This window comes from Rattus norvegicus, chromosome 15 (assembly GCF_036323735.1).
Source record: "Rattus norvegicus strain BN/NHsdMcwi chromosome 15, GRCr8, whole genome shotgun sequence".
NCBI lineage: Eukaryota > Metazoa > Chordata > Mammalia > Rodentia > Muridae > Rattus > Rattus norvegicus.
The window spans coordinates 104,767,116-104,790,582 of record NC_086033.1 but is presented as its reverse complement, the minus strand read 5'-3'; the positions used below and the strand labels follow the sequence as shown (position 1 = coordinate 104,790,582).

The 23,467-nt window shown below is 49.2% G+C and overlaps 2 protein-coding genes across 11 annotated transcripts in view; one reads left to right on the top strand and one right to left on the bottom strand.

Moving 5' to 3' along the window:
* Positions 1–20,027, top strand: part of Stk24 (serine/threonine kinase 24) — a 95,969-nt gene extending 75,942 nt beyond the window's left edge. For 4 of the 5 annotated variants that reach the window (XM_063274471.1, XM_063274470.1, XM_039093539.2 and 1 more), the window contains 8 exons: positions 2,798–2,906; positions 3,409–3,566; positions 8,849–9,034; positions 10,842–10,987; positions 11,357–11,480; positions 12,252–12,320; positions 13,786–13,922; positions 16,924–20,027. In XM_063274471.1, the coding sequence (XP_063130541.1) occupies positions 2,798–2,906; positions 3,409–3,566; positions 8,849–9,034; positions 10,842–10,987; positions 11,357–11,480; positions 12,252–12,320; positions 13,786–13,922; positions 16,924–16,960 (966 nt within the window). In that variant the 3' untranslated portion in view covers positions 16,961–20,027. The remainder of the gene's footprint in view (positions 1–2,797; positions 2,907–3,408; positions 3,567–8,848; positions 9,035–10,841; positions 10,988–11,356; positions 11,481–12,251; positions 12,321–13,785; positions 13,923–16,923) is intronic. The other variant, NM_001127494.1, reaches the window with a different exon arrangement.
* Positions 20,028–20,434: 407 nt separating this feature from the next.
* Farp1 (FERM, ARH/RhoGEF and pleckstrin domain protein 1) overlaps positions 20,435–23,467 on the bottom strand; it is a 238,953-nt gene continuing 235,920 nt past the window's right edge. For 5 of the 6 annotated variants that reach the window (XM_017599720.3, XM_006252472.5, XM_006252475.5 and 2 more), the window contains 2 exons: positions 23,268–23,419; positions 20,437–21,908 (listed from right to left, as the gene is read on the bottom strand). In XM_017599720.3, the coding sequence (XP_017455209.1) occupies positions 21,827–21,908; positions 23,268–23,419 (234 nt within the window). In that variant the 3' untranslated portion in view covers positions 20,437–21,826. Of the gene's footprint in view, positions 21,909–23,267; positions 23,420–23,467 lie in introns of all 6 variants that reach the window. The other variant, NM_001107287.1, reaches the window with a different exon arrangement.

Genomic DNA, 23,467 nt, shown 5'->3' with positions numbered 1-23,467 from the left:
ACAGCCAGAAAGGCTTAAATGTTAATGGGGGTAGCCAGGAGAACAGCCATGCTGGGTGACCTTGTCTTTATAGTGTATGCCAAGGTAGGCCTCTGAGATGACCAGAAAACCACGCCAGGTATAAGTTGGGCCATAATGCAGGGGATTGTATTAGTCAGGGTTCTGTAGACTAACAGTTTATGGTATGAATCTTTTATCCCCCCCTACACACACGCACACGCACACGTATATGTATGTATATCTATGAGAGATTTATTATACATACTAGATTTATTAAAATGATTTGCAGACCGTGGTCCACCTAATGAATTCAACAATGGCTGCCTATGAACGGAATATCCAGGAATACAGTAGTTGCTCAGAGTAGGAAGCTGGATGTCTCAGCTGGTCTTCCATATGTATAATAGCGAAGGCGTAGGCCCTAATGCCAGTCAAGGAGTGGACTTGCGAGTGAGGGTGAGCAAGGGAGCCAGCCTCCTTCTCCCATGTTCTTTATATAGTCTGCCTGCAGGAGGCATGACCCAGATTATAGGACGGTCTTCCAATCTGGAAGACCTGGATTAAAGGTGACTGACTCCACTTCACATAATTAGTCAAGAATCTCTCGAGTACGTCCAACCATCTTTGAGTTTTAGTTAATTTCAGATGTAGGCAAGTTGGTAACAAGAACAATCACCACAGTGAACGAAGGCCTCGGCTGCTGCTCTGCACCCCACACACCTATGGGATGTCACATGGCATCAGCACAGCTGTGCAACTTACAGTGACACCAGAGGATGCATGAGGTGCTTTTGTTACTGTTTTCTCTGTAGGAATAATGCTGTGCCTGCCTGCATGTATGTACTGAACCATGTATGTACTGTACCATGTATGTACTGTACCGTGTATACACCTGTACCTGCATGTATGTACTATACCATGTATGTACTTGTGCCTACATGTATGTACTATGTCGTGTATGCACCTGTGCCTGCATGTATGTACTGTACCATGTATGTACCTGTGCCTACATGTATGTACTATGTCGTGTATGCACCTGTGCCTGCATGTATGTACTGTACCATGTATGCACCTGTGCCTACATGTATGTACCATACCATGTGTGTACTTGTGCCTGCATTTATGTACTGTACCATGTATGCACCTGTGCCTGCATGTATGTATGTACTGCACCATGTATGCACCTGTGCCCGCATGTATGTACTGTACTGTGTATGTACCTGTGCCTGCATGTATGTACTGTACCATATGTGCACTTGTGCCTACATGTATGTACCTGTGCCTGCATGTATGTATGTAGTGCACCGTGTATGCACCTGTGCCTGCATGTATGTACTGTACCATGTGTGCACTTGTGCCTGCATATATGTACTGTACCATGTATGTATCTGTGGCTGCATGTATGTATGTACTGTACCGTGTGTGCACCTGTGCCTGTATGTATGTACATGTACCATGTACATGCCTGTGGAAATCAGAGAGTGGCTTTAGATCCCCTGGATCTAGAGTTATGGATGATTGATTGTAAACTGTCATGTGGATTCTGGGAATTGAGTCCTGGCTCCTCCCCAAGAGCAGTAAGTGGCCTTAACTGCTTAGCTGTCTCTGGAACTCAGTGGTTTTTTGAGACAGTCTCTAGATGTAGCCCAAAATGGCTTGAACTTGGGACAATCCTACTATTATGGCTGCCTTTTGAAGTGCTGGGTAGGATTTCAGACATGAGACAGCACACCTGGCAACACAGTTTTCTTTTTAAAGAACAGGGATGTGTCTTTCCTTTGACTAAGGTGCATGAGCTTGGGTTAAAAAAGTATTCACTGTCTCTTCAGAATGTCTTAGTTCACCTGACTTGCAGCACTTGCTCTGTAAGAGCTGCTTTTAGGCCCATCAGACTGCTGACGCATCTCTCTGCTAGGGGAGCAGTGAAAGATGGCACGTGTGTGTGTGTGTGTGTGCGTGTGCGTGTGCGTGTGCGCGTGTGCGCGTGCGCGAGGAGGGCGAAGCTCTGTCTGCTTCCCTTTAAATGGGGGTGGGGACAGGATGGACCACATACATGCAGCAACATGTATATTCTTGAATTGATATTATGGAATCAAGGGAAGCAGCTCCTTTGAGTTTCTCAGAATAAAAGCAATTACTCCCTCAATTAGGGCTAATAAATGTTTTATGTGTGTGTTATACAACACATTCTAGAAGTCTTTGAAATTGAGGGAAGCACTTTCCCTAGCTGGGGAACTAGATCCGGGAGCAGCAGCTCTGGAAGGTCCTGATGGGGCAGCTTGAGGAAGGAACAGCTTACGCTTCCCACAACTGCTCCTGTGCTTGGGTGACGTGGACCAGTCCCCAAGGGTGGGTGACGTGGACCAGTCCCCAAGGGTGCTGTTATTACTGCAAGTGAGTTTCAGGGGCTTTCAGAATACAGTCCCATGGACAGGCCTTGCCTCATTCAGAAAAATAAACTGTCTGTCCGTCCGTCCATCCACCCACCACCCACCCCCCCACACCAGGCCATCTCCATCCATAATAGAGTCAATTTTTTTTAAATTTTCAGTTTTTGAGACAGGATTTCACTATGTAGAGCCAGCCGACCTTGAACTCACAGACCTGCCTGTTTCTGATGCCTGAGTGCCAGGATTAAAGGCTTGTGTGCACCTTGATGTCAGTTGTTTAGGCAGAGTATCTGCTTTATGTAAGGATGTCCTTCAATTTTAATTATCCTATTTAGCATAGATTTTGTTTCTCAAACTGGGCTAAGGTAGTTGCTAAGTGACTAATGATCTTCCTTTTTCCTTGTTAGTTAGAACCTGGCCCTTTAGATGAAATTCAGATTGCAACCATTCTACGAGAGATTCTGAAAGGACTTGATTATCTACACTCAGAGAAGAAAATCCACAGAGATATTAAAGGTAAGGGCTACTCTTTTTGTTTGTGTTTTGGAGACAGGGTTTCTCCTTATAGCTCTGGCCATCCTGGAACTCTGTAGACCAGGCTGGCCTCAGACTCAGAGATCACCTATCTCTGCCTCCTGAGTGCTGCCATTAGAGGTCTGAGCCACCACTGCCCTCTGTTTGTTTCCATTTCTTTTTTCTTTTTTCTTTCTTTCTTTTTTTTTCTTTTTCTTTTTTTCAGAGCTGGGGACCGAACCCAGGGCCTTGCGCTTGCTAGGCAAGCGCTCTACTGCTGAGCTAAATCCCCAACTCCATTGTTTTCATTTCTTTGAAGCGCCCTATGTGCTGAGCCCACCACACTTCTGTGCTCTCCCAGCTCTCCTGCCCACTCTGCCGGCCTGGGACCAGGCTGGGCTGTTTCCAGGGAACCTTGCTCTTACGCATCCTCCTGTCCTGTGGGGAGAGCTTGCTTCAGCTTCCAGGCAACCTTGGCAGTAACAGTGCCTTTCTTGTCACGCAGCGGCCAATGTTCTGCTCTCTGAACATGGAGAGGTGAAGCTGGCTGACTTTGGAGTGGCTGGCCAGCTGACGGATACCCAGATAAAAAGGAACACCTTCGTGGGCACTCCCTTCTGGATGGCGCCTGAGGTCATCAAGCAGTCAGCCTACGACTCAAAGGTGAGAGCGGTGCTGTGGGCCGTGGGGATGTGTGGTCCTTCTGTTTTGATCATGTGGCTTTCTGTCTATTCCCGAGGTAGGCTGTGGTGATTCTGTGACCTTGGTTAATGTCCACTTCCTTCTCCATCTCCTGCTACACCATTGGCTCCCTTGTTCATCTGTCCTTAGTGGCTGTCTTTACCTTAGTTTGTGTCTGACGTGGTGAAGATCAAAAAGGAGCAGGTGTGGGGACCGTACTGGGCCTTCTGAGACACGCAGACCCTAGATGGCTTAGGCTGTTAGGGTCTGGTCAAGAGGGCTGACCATGTCTACACATGAAGGCTGCTGGACCCTTGGCTCAGTGGATGAGGGGCAGGGCCTGGACAGAGCTCTGCCTGTTCTAGGTAGGACATCTAGAGAAATTCGAGTCCTCAGAAAATCCCACAACAGAGTGGGCAGGTATGGTTCCTCAGTGATCACAACTAAGTGTTTCGTTTTGTGTCAGGATCCGTATCCTCAGAGGCTCCATCAGCAGGGGTTCCTTGTCGGCTTCTGTTCCTAATGCTTTCACTTTTTGCTTTTGTCCTTTAGTTTTCTAAAACCTTGTAGTATAGACTAAAAATGACCATCCGTCAGAGGACTATGCACAATAAACATTGTCATCGCAGAGAATTGGCTTTCCTGAGCCACCAGACTTTCAGAGTGAAAAATAATTAATTCAGAAACGTTCACAGGCCAAACTGGTTTCTCTTCCCTTCTTTCACTAACTTATTATCCATCCATCCATCCATCCATCCATCCATCCATCCATCCATCCATCCATTTATTCATTCATTCATTCATTCGAGTTACCTGTCTGTGTATTGTGTGAATTGTGAGTGCTGATGCCCTGGAGGGCCAGAGGCTCCAGATCCCGGAGATGAAGGCAGACAGGCTGTGAGCTACTTGACCAAGCCAGCTCCGTCAGTCAGCAGGTTCTCAGGGCAGGAGTGAGGACTGAAAAGATAAAAAGACAGTTAGACAGCATTTAACGTGACTCCTGCCAGTTCTGAGGCTGAAACAGATGTTTTATTTTCCAATCTGCTTTTATACCACTTTAATCACATGCAGGATAATGAGATCAGTTCTGAGTCAAGGAACAAGCAAGACTCCAGTAAACACCTTTCTGGGGCTCATCAGGATGACCAAGACAAAAGGACAGCCACACAAGCTTCAGCTGAGCCTGCTCTGAGCTTTTCATTAACTCAAATGTAAATGTTCTATTTCCTGAGTACTGGACCAAAGTCCAATTCCCGCCAAGTGTCTAGAAGGTAGTAGCCCCAAAAGGCTCTGTGAGCTACCATACATGGACTCTGGAGATGGGGTAGGCTGTGAGCTACCTGACATCGGTGCTGGGACAAACACGGATTCTCGGCAGAGCAGTACGTATGTGCTCCTAAGTGCTGAGCTACCTCTCTCCAGCCCTCCAAACAAAACAAACCCCAGGTTAGTTTTGCTCTGTAGCCAAAGTCTGACAGCCTGACACACTGGTGATCTCCTGCCTCAGCCTTCAAGTTGTTAGGATTGTAAATCTGTGTTAGCATGCCTGGGCTTGCGTCTCTGTCTTTCCTGTCTTTCTTGGGCCCTCCTGTGTGTAGCATTTCTGGCCTCATTAAATAGTTAGGATAACTTCTCTTTGGAACTGTGTTGTCAGGTGTATGCTGTGCTGTGTCTTTGGGTGAGGATATAGGTATCCCTCGCTTTGGCTGGCTTGGTGAGCTCACAGAGAAACTGGTGGTGTGGTAGCTCCAGTAGGAACTCTGGTCCTGTCATCCATCACGAAGCAAGAATACTTCAGGCTAGTCAGGTCTGTTCTCCACATTCGCTGCTTGTTGGTTCCTTGTCTGTTGGAAAATGGGTCACCTCCATGACTACTTCTCGTCTGAAGCCTTGTCTTCTCTTGGCCTTTTTCCTGAGTTCTGTCATGTAGGAAGTTGGGCGTATTGTCCACTGTTTGCTGTCTGAATTCATGTTTGGATTTTGGTAGGAGAGAGATAGGATCCAGGTTCTTAGCTGTCCTGTCATTCTCTTTCAGTTGTTGTAGTAAATTACCTTGTGAGCCATGGTCCTTATGACTTGGGGCTTAGGCCTCCCATTTCTGTTGAGCCCAGGGCCGCTCATTTTCTGATTTCCCAGAGAGCTCTTCTGACACCTCTCTGAAGCAGATCCTTGTTGTTCAGCTTTTGTTGTTCTTGACAGACTGTACTTCCTTGCCTGACTCATCTGAACCCTCAGGTGCCACAGTTCTAAGTATAGTCATAGACAAGCAGGTATGTGTGTTGGGATTTGGTATCTGTGCTGTTTGTATCCTCTGTCTTCCTGGTCTTCATTTGTTGGGTACATTGTGTTTAAACGCGTTTGGTTGTTTCCATGGCTTCTGATCACGTATGAAATGGCTAGGTGTCCTGGGTGTGCCAAACCTTTGTCAGTAGGCATCAGATGGAGACAGAAGACTGCACAGGTCCCTGCACAAGTCCTGGGGGGAAGACAGCTTAGCCAAGCTAGAACTAGCAGAGCGTGAGAATGCTGGGCTGCGCGTTAAGGAGTTCACTACCACTCACTTCTCACATGGGTGGGTTTGAATATTTCCTGGTTTGGTTTTGACTGGTTCCATTATAGAGTCCAGTCTGGTCTTAAACTTTCAGTTCTTCTGGGCAACCAACCTCCATAGCTAGGGTTACGGTGCTCTGCCATCATTCCTGGTTGGGTTCAGGATGTTCCAAAGAGGAATGTCAGTTGCTTGCAGCCTGGGGGTTGGTCACTCTGTGTACATGGGGCTGAGTAAGCAGGGCCAGTTGCTTGCAGACTTCTAGGTGCAGTCAGTGCACAGCAAACCTGCAGCAGAGACCATCACTGTCAGGCCTAGTAGCGGGGTAAGCTAAGCCGGTGTGGAAGTGTAGAGACCTGGATGGAGAGCCATCGCCAGAGGCCCCGTGGATGTGTCTCGCTTGGGTGCAGGGGAGTAGGTACCGGTAGTCACGAGGACTGCAGAGGGAGCACGTGAGAGTCAGGCCTGCCCCAGTGCTCCTGCCCCTCTTCTTCCTCCTGTGTGGCTTTCTCTCTTCCTCTGCCACCTTCATGGCGCTGACTGGGGGCACTGTGGTAAGGATTTCTGCTGCTCACAAGGTTGCAAGAGAATGGGACTCCAGGTGGTTAAAGGCCAGAGATTGTCCTGGTCCCATGGTACCCTGCGTGGGCCTCTCTCGCCACCCACCTGTGCCTTGCGTCCTGGATTGATGATGAGTCCATGGCGCAGTGACAGGAGCAGGTGCTGCTCTCCACCCCGTCCCCACATCCTGTTTGCCAGCCTGTTTTGTCCTGTTTCACTGGGTTTGAGCTCCTGACAGCCCCGCTTGCTGTGGAGTTGCCCTAAGACTTGTGTTCCTTTCATACAGTGGTCATTTAAGGAATGCACTGTGCATAGTGGTGACAGACACACGGGGGCTTGGGCTGTCCTAGTGCCGAGTCTGTCTGAGGCTCAAGTCAGAATCTGCAGGACCCTAGGCTGGGAATACACTGAGAGAGAGAGAGCACATCAGCTGTCAGGGGTGCTTAGTCAGGGCTTTAGTACTGTGGTAACTATAGAGACCACAGGCAGCTGGGGAGGACAGGGTTAATTCACCTTCTGATGTCCAATCCCTCATGAAGTCTGGCCAGGACCTGGAGATAGGGACTGCTGCAGAGACCACAGAAGGATACCGCTTGTTGGCTGGTTCTTTCTGGCTGGCTTAGTTTGCTTTCTCATACACCAGGGCCACTTGTCCAGGGGTGATGGCTCCACCCACAACGGTCTGGGCCCTCCCATATCAATCATTAATCAGGAAAAAAAAATCCTCCTCGGCTTGCCTCAGGTCAGTGTGATGGGGCGTGTCCTCCATCGAGGTTCTCGTCCAGCTTGTCAGGTTGATACAAATCCAACCAGGACAAAGGGAAATGACACACAGAGTGAGGACTTGAGACCTCATGCTTAAAGGTACTGGGGAATTGGCAATAGAGACTGTTACTGATTAAAGGACCTTGGGCGGCCTCGTCATCATTTGGGACATGTGGACTTTGGATCCTAATTCAGATGAAGCAGGTGTGGAAAGTTTTATGGTTTTTAAGCACTAGGAAGACTCAGGTATTGCTTGATACTAAAGAATTATAGATACTCCTTGATAAACTCACTGTAAGTTGGAAGAACCCCCTGCCCATTCTGGTAGCAGTGCTGCCTGGAACAGGGGCCGGCTGCTGCCCCCAGTACCACACGAAAGCCGCCATGCACCCAGCCCTCCAGCTGCTGTGCACACAGCCTGGGAAAGCTCCAAGTTCAGGAGCTGCATTTCTACTACCAGTGTCAGGATGCAGGCAAGCCCTGCTTGGCTGGCATATCGAAGTACTGGGGGCAGGTGTCAAGATAGCTTTTGTCTGTTTGTCTCTTTCTTTGAGACAAGGTTCTACTATAAAAAGCTCCAGTATTTTGCTGTGTATGTAGCTTGAGCTGGCCTCAGACTTGTGGCAATCCTGCTGCCTCTGTCTCCTGAGTGCTGGGATTACAGGTCACTATCCTTACCAAAGTCTGTGTGGAAGTGACAGTAATGATTACCGTTGTGTGCTGTATGTATGACTATGTTAATGCTGTCCATGTCTGTGTGTTGTAATAAACATTCGGTAGCACTGATGGAGAGCATGTGCCCCGGGTTCAGTGCCCACCACTGCAAATGCAATCAAACAGAACACAAAGGCTGTAATTTCTAGGCACAGTGGTAATATACACAGTTGTCCCTTCCTACACCCTTGTAACTACCTCCCTTGTGAAAATCAAGGGGACCAATGGGCTTAGGGAAAGCTGTTTGTCTAGTGTTGTAAGACCCTGATTGTAGAGCTGATTTGAGACCAGGGTGCTCACTTGGTCTGAACCGAAGTGCGTGGCACCAGGTGCTGCTCAAGGGACGCCGTTCCTCCTCCTCATCTGCTCCGTTGGCTGCTGCTGCTAGGGCTGCAAAGTCCCCACTGAGCACACCTGACACAGGCATGATGTCTACCGTAGACGTGGCCGTTTGCATCGCTACTGGAGCAGTTTTGTATTTCTATGTAGCATTTGCTACATAAAATCTGTCCACTTGTTTCCTATGTTAAAATCATGCTAAGGGCTTGTGTGTTTTGTAGTTCAGAATAACGGTCTTTTTCAGAACCTGAGAGTGAAGCACACGTACTTTCCCCTCCCTTGTGCTTGTCTGAAGGTGGGTCTTTTCCGTGCCTTTAAGATGCTTTTGTCCTTGCAGGCGGACATCTGGTCCCTCGGCATCACAGCCATAGAACTGGCCAAAGGCGAGCCGCCACATTCTGAGCTGCACCCCATGAAGGTGCTGTTCCTTATCCCAAAGAACAACCCTCCCACGCTGGAGGGCAGCTACAGCAGACCCCTCAAGGAGTTCGTGGAGGCCTGCCTGAACAAGGAGCCCAGCTTCGTGAGTGCGGGCCCTTCCTGGGGTCGGCTTGGTCTGCATTTCCTCTGTTGGGCTTGTGCCAGCTGCTCTTCCAGCCGTCTCCCTGGTCTCTGGAATCTTGGCAAATGAATTCAATTTCTCTCTCTCTCTCTCTCTCTCTCTCTCTCTCTCTCTCTCTTTCTTTCCTTCTTTCCCTCCCTCCCTCCCTCCCTCCCTCCCTCCCTCCCTCCCAGAACTCTCTGCAGACCAGGCTGGTCTGCCTCGGCTGGGCTCCCCCACTTCCCTGTCCCTTTAATTATGGATGCCTAGTTTTTGTTGCCCATGTTGCCTTCTTGCCTTTCAGGGATTTAAGATGTAATTATTTTATCTTAGATTCATTGAGCCTGAAGAATATTTTACTTAGTATTGTGAGGTAGGAGTATCAGTTTTTAATATTGATAGAGAAAAATCAGGCTGTAAAACTAGAAAGCCACTTCAGCAGTAGCAGAGCATAGACTCAAAATAAAGGAAGCAGATGTTCAGTTTCCAGTTGTCATGTGCCAGGAGACAGACACGTAGGTACACATGAGCCACCCACTCTGCCACCCTGCCTTTTCTCTGTGTTTACTCAGTGGTGGCAAAGCCTGTGGCCTTAGCTACTCTGAGCTTTCCTCATTTTTCTCTGAGAACTGGGGCAGCCTGTGTGTTTCGTCCCATGTAGCCCTCCGTGCCCTAGCTTTGTTTTGGGTTTAGCTGGGCCAAGGCTTCACTGAACCCAAAGAATAATCATGGAGGGTCCCCGTGAGCTTTTGTCTAAAATGGTGAGAAGATGAATTTCACAGGAGCATCATGTGGCTCCCAGTAGGAGCCAGTTCTGGCAAAGGATTTAGAAAGGACAGGCAACCCAGTCTCGGCTCCCAGGGGCTACAGGCTGAGGTCAGCAGGTCAGCATTTGGTACTGGGTCAGGTATCAGATGGTGGGTGTGGTTTTGGTGTCAGTCCTGGTGGTTGGTTGTTGTGCCGTGGTGCTGCAGAGTGTAGTGTAAGAGGGATCCGAATGTGTGTACATTTTCTTCTAAGCACACGCAGTGCTGGTTCATTCCCACCATGCCCCCTTCTACCTTGGCTTACCCTGGACCTTCAGACACGAGGGCTCCAGAGCTGAGGACACTGGGATGTTTGGATGTCACAGCCGGGAGCTGATGCCAGTAGGGGGAGCCACTGGCTTAAACTCTCTGTGCATTTGGTGGGAGTTGTGCCATTCCTGGGTGGGGATCAAGCTATTGGTCCCAGTCACCAGTGTGGGGATAGCTTCATAGACCTATTTTTCTAAGTAGGGAGTGCTGGTGACTGAGGGGACCCAGCCAGGAGCCAGTCAGGTCTCTCCTGACTCCTGCCCCTACCTCATAGATGAGTCGAACCTGTGAACTCAGTTTCTGGTATTCGTCTAACACCGGAGGAGATCATAACGACACGTATTTCCCTTAGCCAGCACTTACCATGAGAAACCAAGTAAAAACAAGATGAACTCTCTCAGACAGTACTCACAAGGTTCTCTGTGGAGTTCTTCGCAGGAGTTCTCTTGCTTTGGTGAACTGCTCTAGTAGGATGCTTCAGTCTTTGTTGGAAACTCTGTGCCATTTTTCCTTGTGCCTGTAAACTTGGGCACAGGTATGATGACTTCTCCAGCACGCCTGAGCGGGAAGCAGGCTCAGAAGCAGGCTCAGAAGCAGAACCCAGGGCTGCTCCGTGGTACGGTGGTCTGGCATTTTGACCCAAAAGTCTTGTCTGTTAGAGGGGGATGAAGAAGAAACTTCCTCTCCTGCTTATGTCGACGTGTGTTTTCCAGAGGCCCACTGCTAAGGAGTTATTGAAGCACAAATTTATAATCCGCAATGCAAAGAAAACGTCCTACCTGACTGAGCTCATCGACAGGTACAAGAGGTGGAAGGCGGAGCAGAGTCACGAGGACTCCAGCTCGGAGGACTCAGATGTGTAAGTCGCCCTGTGGGGCTCCCCACGCCTGCAGCACACTCTTGGACCCTGCTTCTTTGGGGGTGGGCTTCTGTGTATGTAGCTGTGGCAGATAGGGGTAGAGCTGGGGTGGGGGGGGGGCAGGCAAGCAAAAGAGAGTACAGACAAGAGCCATGGCCAGGAGGAGGAACCTGTGGAGACACTGAGACCCAAGAAAGACGAACAGTAAATTGGCAGATGGATCCTGAGGAGAGCTGAGGCCACTGTGTGCGGGAGGTGGCAGTGGCAGTGGTTGGGGTGGGCCAGGGGTGGGGGGCCGGGGGTCATTGGTCTGCGCAGTGCAGCCCCTGGCCTTGTCTGTGCTGGTGAACTTGGGATTTCTATTCCAAGGGAGACAGATAGCCAGGCGTCTGGAGGCAGCGACTCTGGGGACTGGATCTTTACCATCCGGGAGAAAGACCCCAAGAATCTGGAGAACGGAACTCTTCAGCCCTCAGATTTGGAAAGAAATAAGGTACAGCGTGCCTACCAGCCAGTGGCCCTGGGGAATCGTTCACAATAAGCCTGCTGTGGGAGCAAACGAGGTGCCCCTCCAAGCAGCTCCTTGCTGGCATCTGCCCTTAGGGAGTTGACGGGTTAGAGATTGAGCTCTGTCTGACCACCTGAGGACTGAGATGTGGGCCTGAGCGTGGGTGCCGGTCTGCTCCGTGCTGAGTCGTTACCCTCGCCTTGTGTAACACGGTCCTCCTGACCCTCAGCCACATGGTGGACTTGGATGTGACGCTTCACGTGTGAAAACTCTGAGTAGCTGTCGGGCTTACAACACCCTGATTTCCCTCCGGGAATTTTAATTTCAGGCCCTTAAAGATCAGTATGTTCTTTTGATACTTAATATAGACTTAATGTTGGTGAGGTGGTTTTCCACTTAAATTTACAAAAAGTTATGTTTTAAAGATGAGTTTGTCTGTCCATCTGTGTGGCTGCATAGGCCTGAGGAGCTCATTAGTTCAGAGAGAGTGGGAGTCTCTCACTCTGGCGGTACGGACAGAGTACCTGGCTTCAGCTCTCTAAGGTTTCCTCAGCAAAACCTGCAGAGCACTCATGTCTTTGTCTAGGGCGTTCACGCCTGGCATCTTGCAGTGGGTTCACAGCTACGTGGGTAGCGCCCCTTTGTAGAGAGAAATAGTTTCCTCAGGGGGCGGCTGGAGAATCCAGTCATCCTTGGTAGGATTCTGCCTATGGCAGCGGTGCCTGCTTCTAATAGTCCCTTCTCTCCTTCTCCAAGATGAAAGACTTCCCAAAGAGGCCCTTCTCTCAGTGCTTGTCCACAATCATTTCTCCTCTGTTTGCGGAGGTAAGAGCCTTGGCTGCCAGGGATGGGGGGAAGGGAGGAAGGGGACCAGGGCTGTCCTTCTGAGGGTGGCTGTTGGTACAAGTTAGGGGCATTAAACCATTTGCAGAGGCAGTCTCAATGTTGCATTATGTCCATGGTGACCACTGGCCCTGGGCGCTGCCTTCCATAAGCCAGGCAGGTGACCAGGGAAAGCCGTGTAGGTTATTACTGGGCTTAAACTGGTTTTTTTTTTTTTTTTTTTTTTTTTTTTTGGTTCTTTTTTTTCGGAGCTGGGGACCGAACCCAGGGCCTTGCGCTTCCTAGGTAAGCGCTCTACCACTGAGCTAAATCCCCAGCCCCGGGCTTAAACTGTTTAATTCACCCCTCGGTAGCCACCCCAAATCCACTAGAAATGAGATTAATATTCTGGAAGTTCTAGAGAACCGAAGCGGGAAATCTCCTTTTTTTATTTTTGTTTTGTTTTGTTTTGCTTCCCCACAGTGTGCTCTGTCCCCCAGTGTGCCCTGTCATTAGGGGTAATGGGTGAGGACTAGAGTTGGGTGTTTAGCCCTTCGTTTTAGACGCCCATTGGAGCTCAGCGAACAGTGACATAGAGTGTGTTGAGTTTAGCAGTCTGGTGAAATGGAGGGCCCTGGTTCTCCTGTCTTGTCTTTGCTGCTTTGAGACACTTAGGTGCGGGTCAGGTCAGAGGCAGGGGAGTGGAAGATTGCAGATTAGTCTCCAAATTCTGTACCTGGAGGTGCCAGGGAGGACTCTGTCTCTGTGGCCCTCTCCGCCTTGGCCAGTCCCTCCCCGTGTCCCTTAGAAACAGGATAAGGAAACTTGCTCTCGTGTTAACACCGCGTGGGGCCAGAGCTGAGTATTTTCTAAAACACGTGCTAACAGTGGAAGCAGCGGGAGACTCTGGAATATTCCACGTTCTGGAATATGGGTTCGTTCAGGAGAAAGAGTTGAAGTTGGTCTTAATGCCTGGGAGGTGCCTTAAGTCACAGTGATGCCTCACGAGGGCAGAGGAGGGTATTGCAGAGTCCTGAGGCTCAGGGTTGCCACGTTTATGTGAGAACAGTTTTGACCCCGAAGGCTGTGTGCCTGAAGTTTATAACCAGGCCCATAACCATCAGGAATGAGGCTTTGGTACCCACAGGCTGCCGGGTGGCACCAGAGTTGTACGTGGGAGGCATTGATGGCACTTTCAGGGTGAGCAGAGGCTGCACGGGGAAGAGAAAGCCGAGCGTGTGAAGGTGTGTGCAGTTACTGGGCTAGTGACTGTGCTCTGGTCTGGAGGAGACACCTGTATGTGCTCTTTAGAGACAGAAGATGAGGACCCAGAGTGACTCGGGAGCCACAGAACTCTGCCTGGGCCCTTGTCAGCCTGGCATGTGGTGTTGCAGGGCCTGCTTGTCTCTTCCTGGAGTGGCTGCTGCCAGGTCTGTGCACGTACGACCCTGCTCTTGTGTGTTTCCAGCTGAAAGAGAAGAGCCAGGCGTGTGGAGGGAACTTGGGGTCAATAGAAGAGCTTCGGGGAGCCATCTACTTGGCGGAAGAGGCCTGCCCTGGGATCTCCGACACCATGGTGGCACAGCTTGTACAACGGCTGCAGAGGTAAGTGGCTCCGGGCTGGGACTGGGTTTCAGGAGAGGAGCCTGGTGTTGCTGGCCTGGCTTCCCAGACTAGGAGCTGTCGCAGTCTGCGGCTTGGTAATTCTCTGGGTTTTCTTGTTCTGTTGTCCCTTGGGCTGTGGGCTCACAGTAAAGCTCCTGGGGGAGAAGGCTTGTCCTGAGTTGGATAAAGTCTGGATTTCTGAGTCTGGAAGGGACCGCAGACCTTTGTATTTATAGCTCCAAAGAAACGCAAGAGCAGAGAGCGCCCCAGTCACATGGAGACCGTGCTCAGATACCAGAGGCTTTGGTGGAGTGGACTCTGAGCCGTGCCTAGAGCCTCTGCTCTGACCTCTGGGAGCTAGTTCCTGTCTCTGCCTGGTGGCTTTAGCCACATAGCCTCCTTGTAGAATAGTTATTACTACTGTTCAGGGCAAAAAATATAGTTTGCTTGTTGGCCTCCAGTCTTGAGGCCATTGAAAGAGGAGACAGTGTCTTTTTAAGATTGCCCTGATTTGACTCTTACAGGCCACAACACATTACAGAGTGAAGGAAAGTACAGCTTAAAACCCGGTCTGTGTGTTCACACCTGTAGAAGCTCTGTTTCCCTAACTTGGGATAACTTTCTCTTTCCTCCAGTGGCATCTGATTTTCATTTAAAAAGAGGGTTGTCACAAACAAAACAGAACTACATTCAGAAACTGCCTGTTTATTATCCTGCTTCCTATTTTCTGCTCGAAATACTAAGGTGTCACTTTTTCTGTGATGTGCGTGCATTCATGTGTGCACGCCGCGGTCACAGGTCCGAGGACAGCTCTCAGCAGTTGGTTCTCTTCTGCCCTTTTTTAATCCAAGGATCTAACTTGGGACACCAGGCCTGTCTGCCCTCTCACCCCAGTGAAGCCTGCTGGGTGGCAGCTGGCCTTGGCTTCCGCATAGTGGGCTGCAGGTCTACCACACTCAGATGTTATCACTTCAGGAGTTTTGCATGTGGTCCAGGGTTGCCTGATGTTATGTGAGTGGTTGGTAGGTGTGACTTGATTTCCCCAGGAGCTCACGCACAGGAAGTATGACAGGTATACACCTAGTTTATCCTCTTCTTGTTTCTGGATCTGTCTCCTGCTGAGACACCTAAGCTGGCAGCTCTAGTGGAAATGTGATAGGAGCCGCATAGAGAATTTCACTTACTTTAAGAATATTTTATTGATTATTACTGGGAGGGTGCACGTGCCCTCATGCGGATCCCAGGTCAGGATTATGTTGCCAGGCTCACAGCAAGCACCTTTGCCTGCTGGCCCCACATGTGAAGGTTTGGATATTTGGGTCTTAACATTGCCTGCCTGTCTCTCTGTCTCCGTGTCATTGTCCCCCACCCCAACCCCGTGTGTGTGTGTGTGTGTGTGTGTGTGTGTGTGTGTGTGTGTGTGTGTGAATTTTTGTGGTACTGGAGATTTAATTCTTGGTCTCGAGCATGCTAGGCAAGTATTCTACCACTGAGCTGAGTCCCCCGGCCTACCCACACATGGAATTTTAAATTTTCTAGAAACTATATCAAGAACATAAAGAGGAACATGCAAAATTAATTTTAATTTTAATTAAAGTATTAACTTTAATAAGTTCCTGCTTCAGCGGATAATCACCATGAACAGTTATCCAGTAGGATAGTTCACACTGTTTTCCTCGGTGTTAAACCTTTGAAGTCTAGTAGGTGTTGTGTGTTAGCCGTCCTTGTCAGTTCAAACCCAGATTCCAAGTAGACACAGCTTTTGTGCTGAGTGGGCCTTCCTACAGCATCAGAAGTGTCTTGGTCTTGTCTCAAACATGGCTATGGCTTTGCCTTTCCCCTGGGTTCCAGCAGCCGCAGCCAGTGCCCGTCCCTTAGACTTCTTCCCAGTCTGCTCCCAGGTGAGCTGTATTGGATGGTCATCCACTCACAGAAGCAACTCACACATAATGAGTCATTTGTAGTTCTTGACATTTGAGTCCTGGATGCTGTGCCTCGAGTGTGCTGCTAAGAGGATTTACAGACCCATCTGAGTGTGTTCAGTGTCACGAAGCAACGCTGGGTGCAGTGTTTGAGGCGATTTTCCTTAAATATGTCCTTTGGGCTCAATGCTCATCTCCTACCTTGTAGCAGTCAGAGGCAAGACAGTGTAGACTTTTTTTTTTTTTTTTTTTTTAAACAAAACAAATTATATAGTCCCGTGGTTGTGACATTGCCTCTGGTGTTATACACAAGGTGTTCATGCAGACATAGGCCCTCCTTTGGGCCATGTTTTTGAATACTGCTTCCAAGGAGCTTGTCGGGCGGCATACGTATGCTGCTGTCCCAAAGAATTGCTGAGCATGGACTCACTCTAGCTTGGATATGTCCCTGAGCTCTTGCAGTGTTCTGGACACCACCAGCTTTTTAAAAATAGGCCCTGGGCTGGAGAGGGCTCAGGGGAAGGTGCTTTCTGTATAAGCAGGAAGACCTGAGTGTGGGTCCCAACACTCATATAAGGGCTGTGTGGTGGCATGTGTTTGTAATCCAGCGTGGGAAGGGGTGGTGATTCTGTGGAGATGTGGGTAGGTCCTGGAGGAAAGAGGAAGACCTTACACACACACACACACACACACACACACACACACACACACACACACACACACCCACACACACACACACCCACACACACACCCACACCCACACCAAAGCAAGGTGGTCCTAAGAGGAAGACCTTACACACACACACACACACACACCCCAAAGCAAGGTGGTCCTAGGTGTGACTTGGCGGTCTCCACAGCCCTTATACAGAGGCTGGTCTTTCATGCATTGTGAGTTTTTAGTTAAATCCAGTTTTCATAGCTATTATAAGCTCTTGTGTGACAGATCTAACCTGCTCATTCTTGTTCTCCAGGCAGTTTCCTCGGACTTTGAAGCGTGTGTAAAATCGCAGTGCTTTGGTTCTCCGAGACCTCGCTGTGGCGGGAAGCCATGCTTACTGACCTCTGCTTTTCCCTAGATATTCTCTGAGCGGTGGAGGAGCCTCAGCGCACTGAAAGCCCATGGCGTCCTGGTTGGTTTTTCCTTTCTTCTTCATCTTCCTTCTTTTTAAAAGTCAACGAGAGCCTTTGCCGACTCTGCGAAGAGGTGTCACGGAGGGGCCCACCCTCCCCTAGCGCCAGCACCTATCCAGGGACAGCCTCGTCGTGCCACAGCCAGATGGAGTCTTCTGATAGGGTGGGGGAGGGTCTTCTCCTTCAAGCAATTATTTTATTTTTTTATCGTTTTTAATTTTAATCATAGTGCACATATTCAAAGAAAGTATCTTTAAACACAAACAGCCCTGAAGTGTATATTTGGATTGTTCTAAGGCAGTTGAAGACGCAACCTCAGGTATCTCTTTGTATTGATAGCTCCTCCCCCGGGAGACGGAGAGTCGCTCTGGTGGATCGGTGTACAGATTGTATATAGCGTCATTTTTACCGAAACCCTTTTGGCGTGCATAAGGATCACTGTGTACACGTTGGCCAAGTGCTTCTGTAGATAATGTCTGTGGAGTAAATATTTGACAGGCCAGAACTCGAGTCTTATTGCCTTGCCTTTATTACGTGTAAATTTGAAGTTCGTGACCAGTGATTTGGATTTTATTTTGTATTTACAGGGTCTGTCATTAATAATAATTATCCCCCCCCTCGTGGAACACTCCCATTTGTACCTCAACAGACGCAAATTTCCCTCTCGTTCACCCTGCGCCCCTTTTGGTACACATAGAAGTTTTCCTTTTTCCATCAATGGTACTGTTTCTTAGTGTTTTCAATTGGAACATATCTTGTCTCACAGAGCTTTAAATTATTCTTTTAAGTTTCTTCCGGATGAAGCGCTCTCATCTAACCTGTGTTGGGTTGTGCTGCTGCGTCTGTACCAGATGTCCTGTCTGACATCTTCCATTGAATCTTGTAGTACAACCTGCGTATCATCTTTCCCACCTCAAAGTGTCTGAATGCTTACACAATAAATTTTATAACTCACTCGTTTTGCATACTGTTCTTGAAACATGGCTCCAGGGGGCAGACGAGGCACCTGCTCTGTGTATGGTTGAGGAAGCCTGTGTATGTTGAGACATGTTGAAAGACTCCAGGAAAAAGTGCCCAGATGTCAAACAGCCAAATGTCCAGGTTATCTCCCTATGCAATTTGTGTGATTGGTTCCTGAGTTATGACCGATGTTGCAGGTTTGTGAAACTGCTGGCCTCTTGCTGGGGACTTGGAAGGATGGTTTTGCCTCTGCTCAGGGAGCTGGGTCTGCCAGCCAAGCTCTCTGTTCTTGTATATGGCAGAGATCCCTTGGCAGAGTGGGAATCCCCTGGTTCTCAGAGCCCGTCTTGCCAGTCTCACTCAGACCTGTGTAGTGTTTTTGTTTGTTGAAGTTAACTATTGTCCTCCTGTTGAAGTGTTAGGTCTTGAGAAAGACAAAGGGTTTTTGGAGCAGGAACTTTGGGTGAACTTGGTGACATCAGCTCGGCCTCGTGCTATAGTGTTGCAGGAAGGCAGGCCAAGGCTAGAAGTGTTGGATGTGAGACAATTGCTTAGATTTATTAAATGGGGACTATTAAATTGTGATAATCTATTAGAAGTAGTAGATTTTGGGCTGGAGTGAAGATTTTATCAAGGATACATTTTGGCTAGGGGAAATAGACACAATTGGTTTTTTTTTGCTTTTTTTTAAAGAGTCATGTGTGCAGTTCCCTCAAAGACCAGAAGAGGGTATGAGATACCTCTCCTGGGGACTGTAGTCACAGGTGAGCTGCCCTGTGCATGCTGAGAACTGAATCTGGGTGTTCCACAAGAACAGCCTGTGTTCTTAACTGCTGAGCCATCACTCTGGCCCCAGTACAGTGTTATTTTATACCAAGAATGTTACCTGGAACAATAATTTGAGGATATTTTGTGTTTCTAGAGTACTTTGCTTTGGAGGTTTTTTTGTTTGTTTTTCTCTTTTCTGTGCGAGGCTTGATGTGTAAACCAAAGGCTGTTGCAGGAAAGTCACCAAATGAACCTGTTGTGCAGAGAGCTGTTGACCTGAAGAGTGTCCCCAAGGACTACAGGCATTTCAGTGCAGAGAGCTTGTCAGTCTTACAAGCGGGTCGTGCTACAGTAGTGAAGCCATGGTCTTTTTTTTTTCCCCCTCAGTGCTGGTACATGAGCCAGGACTTCTGTGTGCTTGAGTCAGTGCTTTCCTGGGCTTCCCCTGCAGTCCCTGCCCTCCATCTTTAAAAATGTAACAGTATGTCTGAGCTGCTGAGAGGACCAGATACTATTTAAGCATAAGCTTATGACGTGAATGTAGGCCGATCCTCTGCACTCAATAGGCCACAAGGCACGGTTCTCATCTCCTGTGAAAGCAACAGGTGGTTCTTTGGGAGTTTATTGGAAACCTTGCTGGGGATGTAGGGTTGACAGTTTTAAAGTGGATTGTCTGGTTATATAGTCTCCTCTGTGTTGTACACTGTAGCACAAAATAAATTAGATGTTCTATGGACGTTTCGTTTGGCTCTGCAAGCTGTATTCATGTGTTCACTTCTAGTTCTTTATTCAGAGCAGGACCTGTCTCAGAACAGCACTGGTACCCGTTTCACATCACGGCCACTGTGGGCAAGCTCAGCATCACCCAGAAGTCCCTCCACAGTGTCGTATCATGGCAACCATGCCACCAGTCTGGGAAAATGAGCACCTAGAAGAGCAGTGAGGCAGGCTGACTGCTGAGCTCTGGCTTCTGGGACAGGTTGTCCTTTGGGTGGTCCGTGCTGGCCCTCATGAGTGCTGAGATTGCAGGCGTGCCCCACGTTGGCGTCCGTGATGGCTTTTCCCCATTATTGCTGTCCCAGTGATGTGGAATCACCTGTGCAGACTGGGAGATAGTGGGCTCCTTCCTGAGCTGCTTGGCATGGTTCCGGGTTCTGTATGTGGTGTTTTATACTATTCTTTGGCAAAACCTGTAATCATATACGCATTACATTTCTTAAAAAACCTGGCTTCTGTGTTTCTGCTACAAAATATGGCAATGAAGGTGGATTCCTGAGCACGCATATTGTCGTGCGAGGTCAATAAAGCTCTGGAAAGCTGTTGTCTCGTGTTGTGGATCTGTCAGACACCGGCTCTTCAAGCAGTCCTGCTGTACACTTGGTTACTCTTTCTCTGCAGCGATATGGGGGTCTGGAGTGCCAGTCACGTGGAGAGAATTTGTGCTTACACTGCCGGAGAAAGACTCGACTCCAGCCCTGTGAGAATTTGGTGACTCAGAGGGAGCCTGTTCCCAACACTGGGTGCCTGGTGATGGGGTCCTCCTAGATAATTTGTAGCAGTGTCTGGGGAGCTTCAAGATCTGTCCCTTCTCACTAGGGTGTGCCTTCTGCCCAATCCTTTACTCATCAGTGTGCTACAATGTTGCATTTCCCCAGAAACAGTGTCCCTTCCTACCTTTCTATCCACCCAATACCTCCCTCTGCCCCCACACAAAGAGAAGACACAGGTGGTGGTTTTGCCTCAGACTGTGTGTGCTGGATCGTGGCTTGAGGTATTTTTATTCCCTTTTGTTAGTACTTAGAACCATCTGGTACATTGTAAGGCAAATGATTGACACATCTTACTCCTCATCCATGTGAGTCTCTGACACCAGCCGCAAACCCTCAACGTTGGGTCTGTTTTCAGGTAAGAAGGCCCTTGCTGGGGTGTAGGGCACAGGGAGAGGGGACTGCTGACCTGGCCAGCTTGCATTATAGCAGGCTCTGTGCATGAAGGGAATGGCAGCCACCCAGCCACCCTAGAGAACAAGCAAACATTTTTCCACTGGGAGGCTCAGGTAGTGTTTGGCAACCAGGTCCCCCAGAGGAGTCTGTCCAGGATGTGGGCTGTCATCCTGTCTGTACCCCGTGCCCAGAAGGAATGAGTATAAAAAGAGAAAGACTTGAAGACAGGCACAATAGATACTATTAGAGAATGTGCGGGTTCAAACCAAACCACGGCCTTGCGGGGAGTTGGGGCCAATCACCAGGGTTGGGATTACGTACCATTTCCATACAGTGCTTCTCCAAGAAGCTCACTCAATGCCCCAAAATGTAACAGCACAAATGGCCCCAGTCAACGACATACACCTTCTCATGCTTGTGAAACAGACAGCAAAACATCACGGCCTAGGAGTCCCCACTGAACACGCCACACGCAGGGCGGTGACGCCCACGTATTCCACTGGGTATCTGCTTCTCCACAGAAAACAACCCCACTACATTTTTGTAAATAGTAATCACAAACAGTTTGGTCAACTTCCACCAAGGAAGTGGGTATGGCAACCAGGGTCTCCCTGGAGCCAACCCCTTTAGTGGAATGGAGTACTCCACAAATTGCTTATTCCAGAAAAGTGAGTCCTACGGATGTCCTATTATAAAAGTAGAAAGACTGGAAAAAAATGAAATCCAAAAATGATCTCATTTACTTAAGACTGCGCTGTGTGTTGCAAACACTGGGGAAATCCGTTTGGAAAGCCGCAGTCTGTAGGTGAAAAGCCCACTCGCCATGTCTTCTCTGACACGGTGAAGGGGCATGGGGCCCTGCGCTGGATGTACTGCAGTCGTTTGGCACTCTTGATGACACTGTGTCAATGCTGGCACAAGCTAAAGTGCCCCTGGAGAAGGAATGGCAAGACAAGCCCTCCCATGCCCTAGGCCTGGAGGGAAAGGCTGTCCAAAGAGACTAGTACTGGAAAAGACAATGTTTGGATATTGGCCTGTAAAGGGAGGTGGGCGAGAACCACTGCAGACCATCGGTGTGCTCACACAGGTATGGATTTTGCTGGATTTCAAGGTATCCTCCAGGAAAGCAGCCATGGATGGTGCGGCAGTGGGCGTGTCCAGTGGGCGTGTCCAGCCGTCAGTACAGGTGAGATTCTTTGTGACTCAGGCTGTGGGCCCGAGAGGCCGAGCTGGTGGCACTTCGGATCACTTCCATCCACCTGAAACGAACGGAAGGGACATAATCACTTGGGTGACTCTGTACGCCCATATCGGGCTTGTAACAAACAGCGCCATTAATTGTTACTTCCAAAGACAAGTGAAGTCCAGAGCTCATCAAAGAATGCCCTGTTCCTCGAGCAGAGGGTCCCTGACGTGGTTTTAGGGAGAGATCTGGGAACTGTTGGCACATTTCACATACAGCGGGCAGTTTCAAAGACGACATAAGGGGTGCATTCCCAGAGCCATCCTGCCCACTGGATGGGCCCATCATGTTGGACATTTGCAAGAAACCAGGAAAGCACTGGATCTAGGACAGGCCACGTCTGCACGCGGCTAGTTGTTACGGTTGAAGATGTTACTAGTACCAGGACTCGAGGACATGTTCAGAATCCTCTGTCCCAAGGCACCTGGTCCAACATGTCTTGAGCATGGGTAAAGACCACCTACTCTTGGTTGGGATTCAGCATAAGTCTTAGAAGGATCTCGGCCAGTGATTCTCACCGGCCCTGTTTTTGTTGCTACTCCATAACTGGTTTTAGTAGTTATGACTTGTACTGCAAATATCTGAGTCTTCTGACAAGTCTCAGGCGACCTCCTGCAAGGGTCGAGACCCACAGGTTGAGAACTAATCTGCGTTGAGCCTTGCCGCCTTTGGGGCTCGTTTGCGAGTGGTTTGGTTTAGGGGTTGCTGGCTGGTTTCCTGGACATTCTCCAGGGACTGCTTCTGGTTGGCCTGTTGATCTAGAAATGCTTTGGGCCAGTGAGGGAACACACCATCATCCCGGCAAATAGCAAGCACAGAAGAGAACTTGCTCCTTAGGGGCGGGGGTCTGGCATGTCGAGACCTCTGATTGTTACTGCAGTGCAGTCATCTTGGTCGTCTTGTGAGGTGCTATGGGATTCATTTCCCGAAAGCCCAGTTTCCCCTTGGAATGTAAATTTCATGAACAGCTTTAAGTCAGAGTTCACACCCGAAAACCTGGCAGGCAGCCTTCTGACCTGGTCTCCGACCTCTCCAAAGCTCGGCTTGCTTTCTAAATGGGGTCTTTAGCCAGAATCATCCTTTGGGTCTATTGTGGCCACTTGTGCTCTTTCTCCCTCTTATGTGTGTGTACCTGCTGCAGCTTCCTGGTATAACGTGTACATGGTAGGGTACCAAGCAAGGTGTTGGCATGTGCTAACCTTACATGGTAAAGGCTATCTTCTCTACGATGCCATGCTGTGGGGCTACGAGTGTGAAGCAGACCCACAGATTGCACACAAACTCCTCAGGAGAGACGAGCCCTGATGTCGGGATGGAGACCACAGTCCTGCAGGTGGGCTGTGCAAACATGGGGCGGGGGGGGGAGTACATCTACCTTTCAAATGTGTATTCGCTTTCAGCCCTGAAGTAGTACACGTGGGACTTGAAGTGCAGCTTGAACACGTAGTCCTTGTGGATGTTCTCAGACTCTGAGGGAATGGTGAGTGAGTAGCCCAACAGCGGTAGACTGGCGAGGGGGTGACTGTCCTGCAACAGAGTACAGAGGAGGCTTTGAGGAAGCGGTCGGTGGTGTTA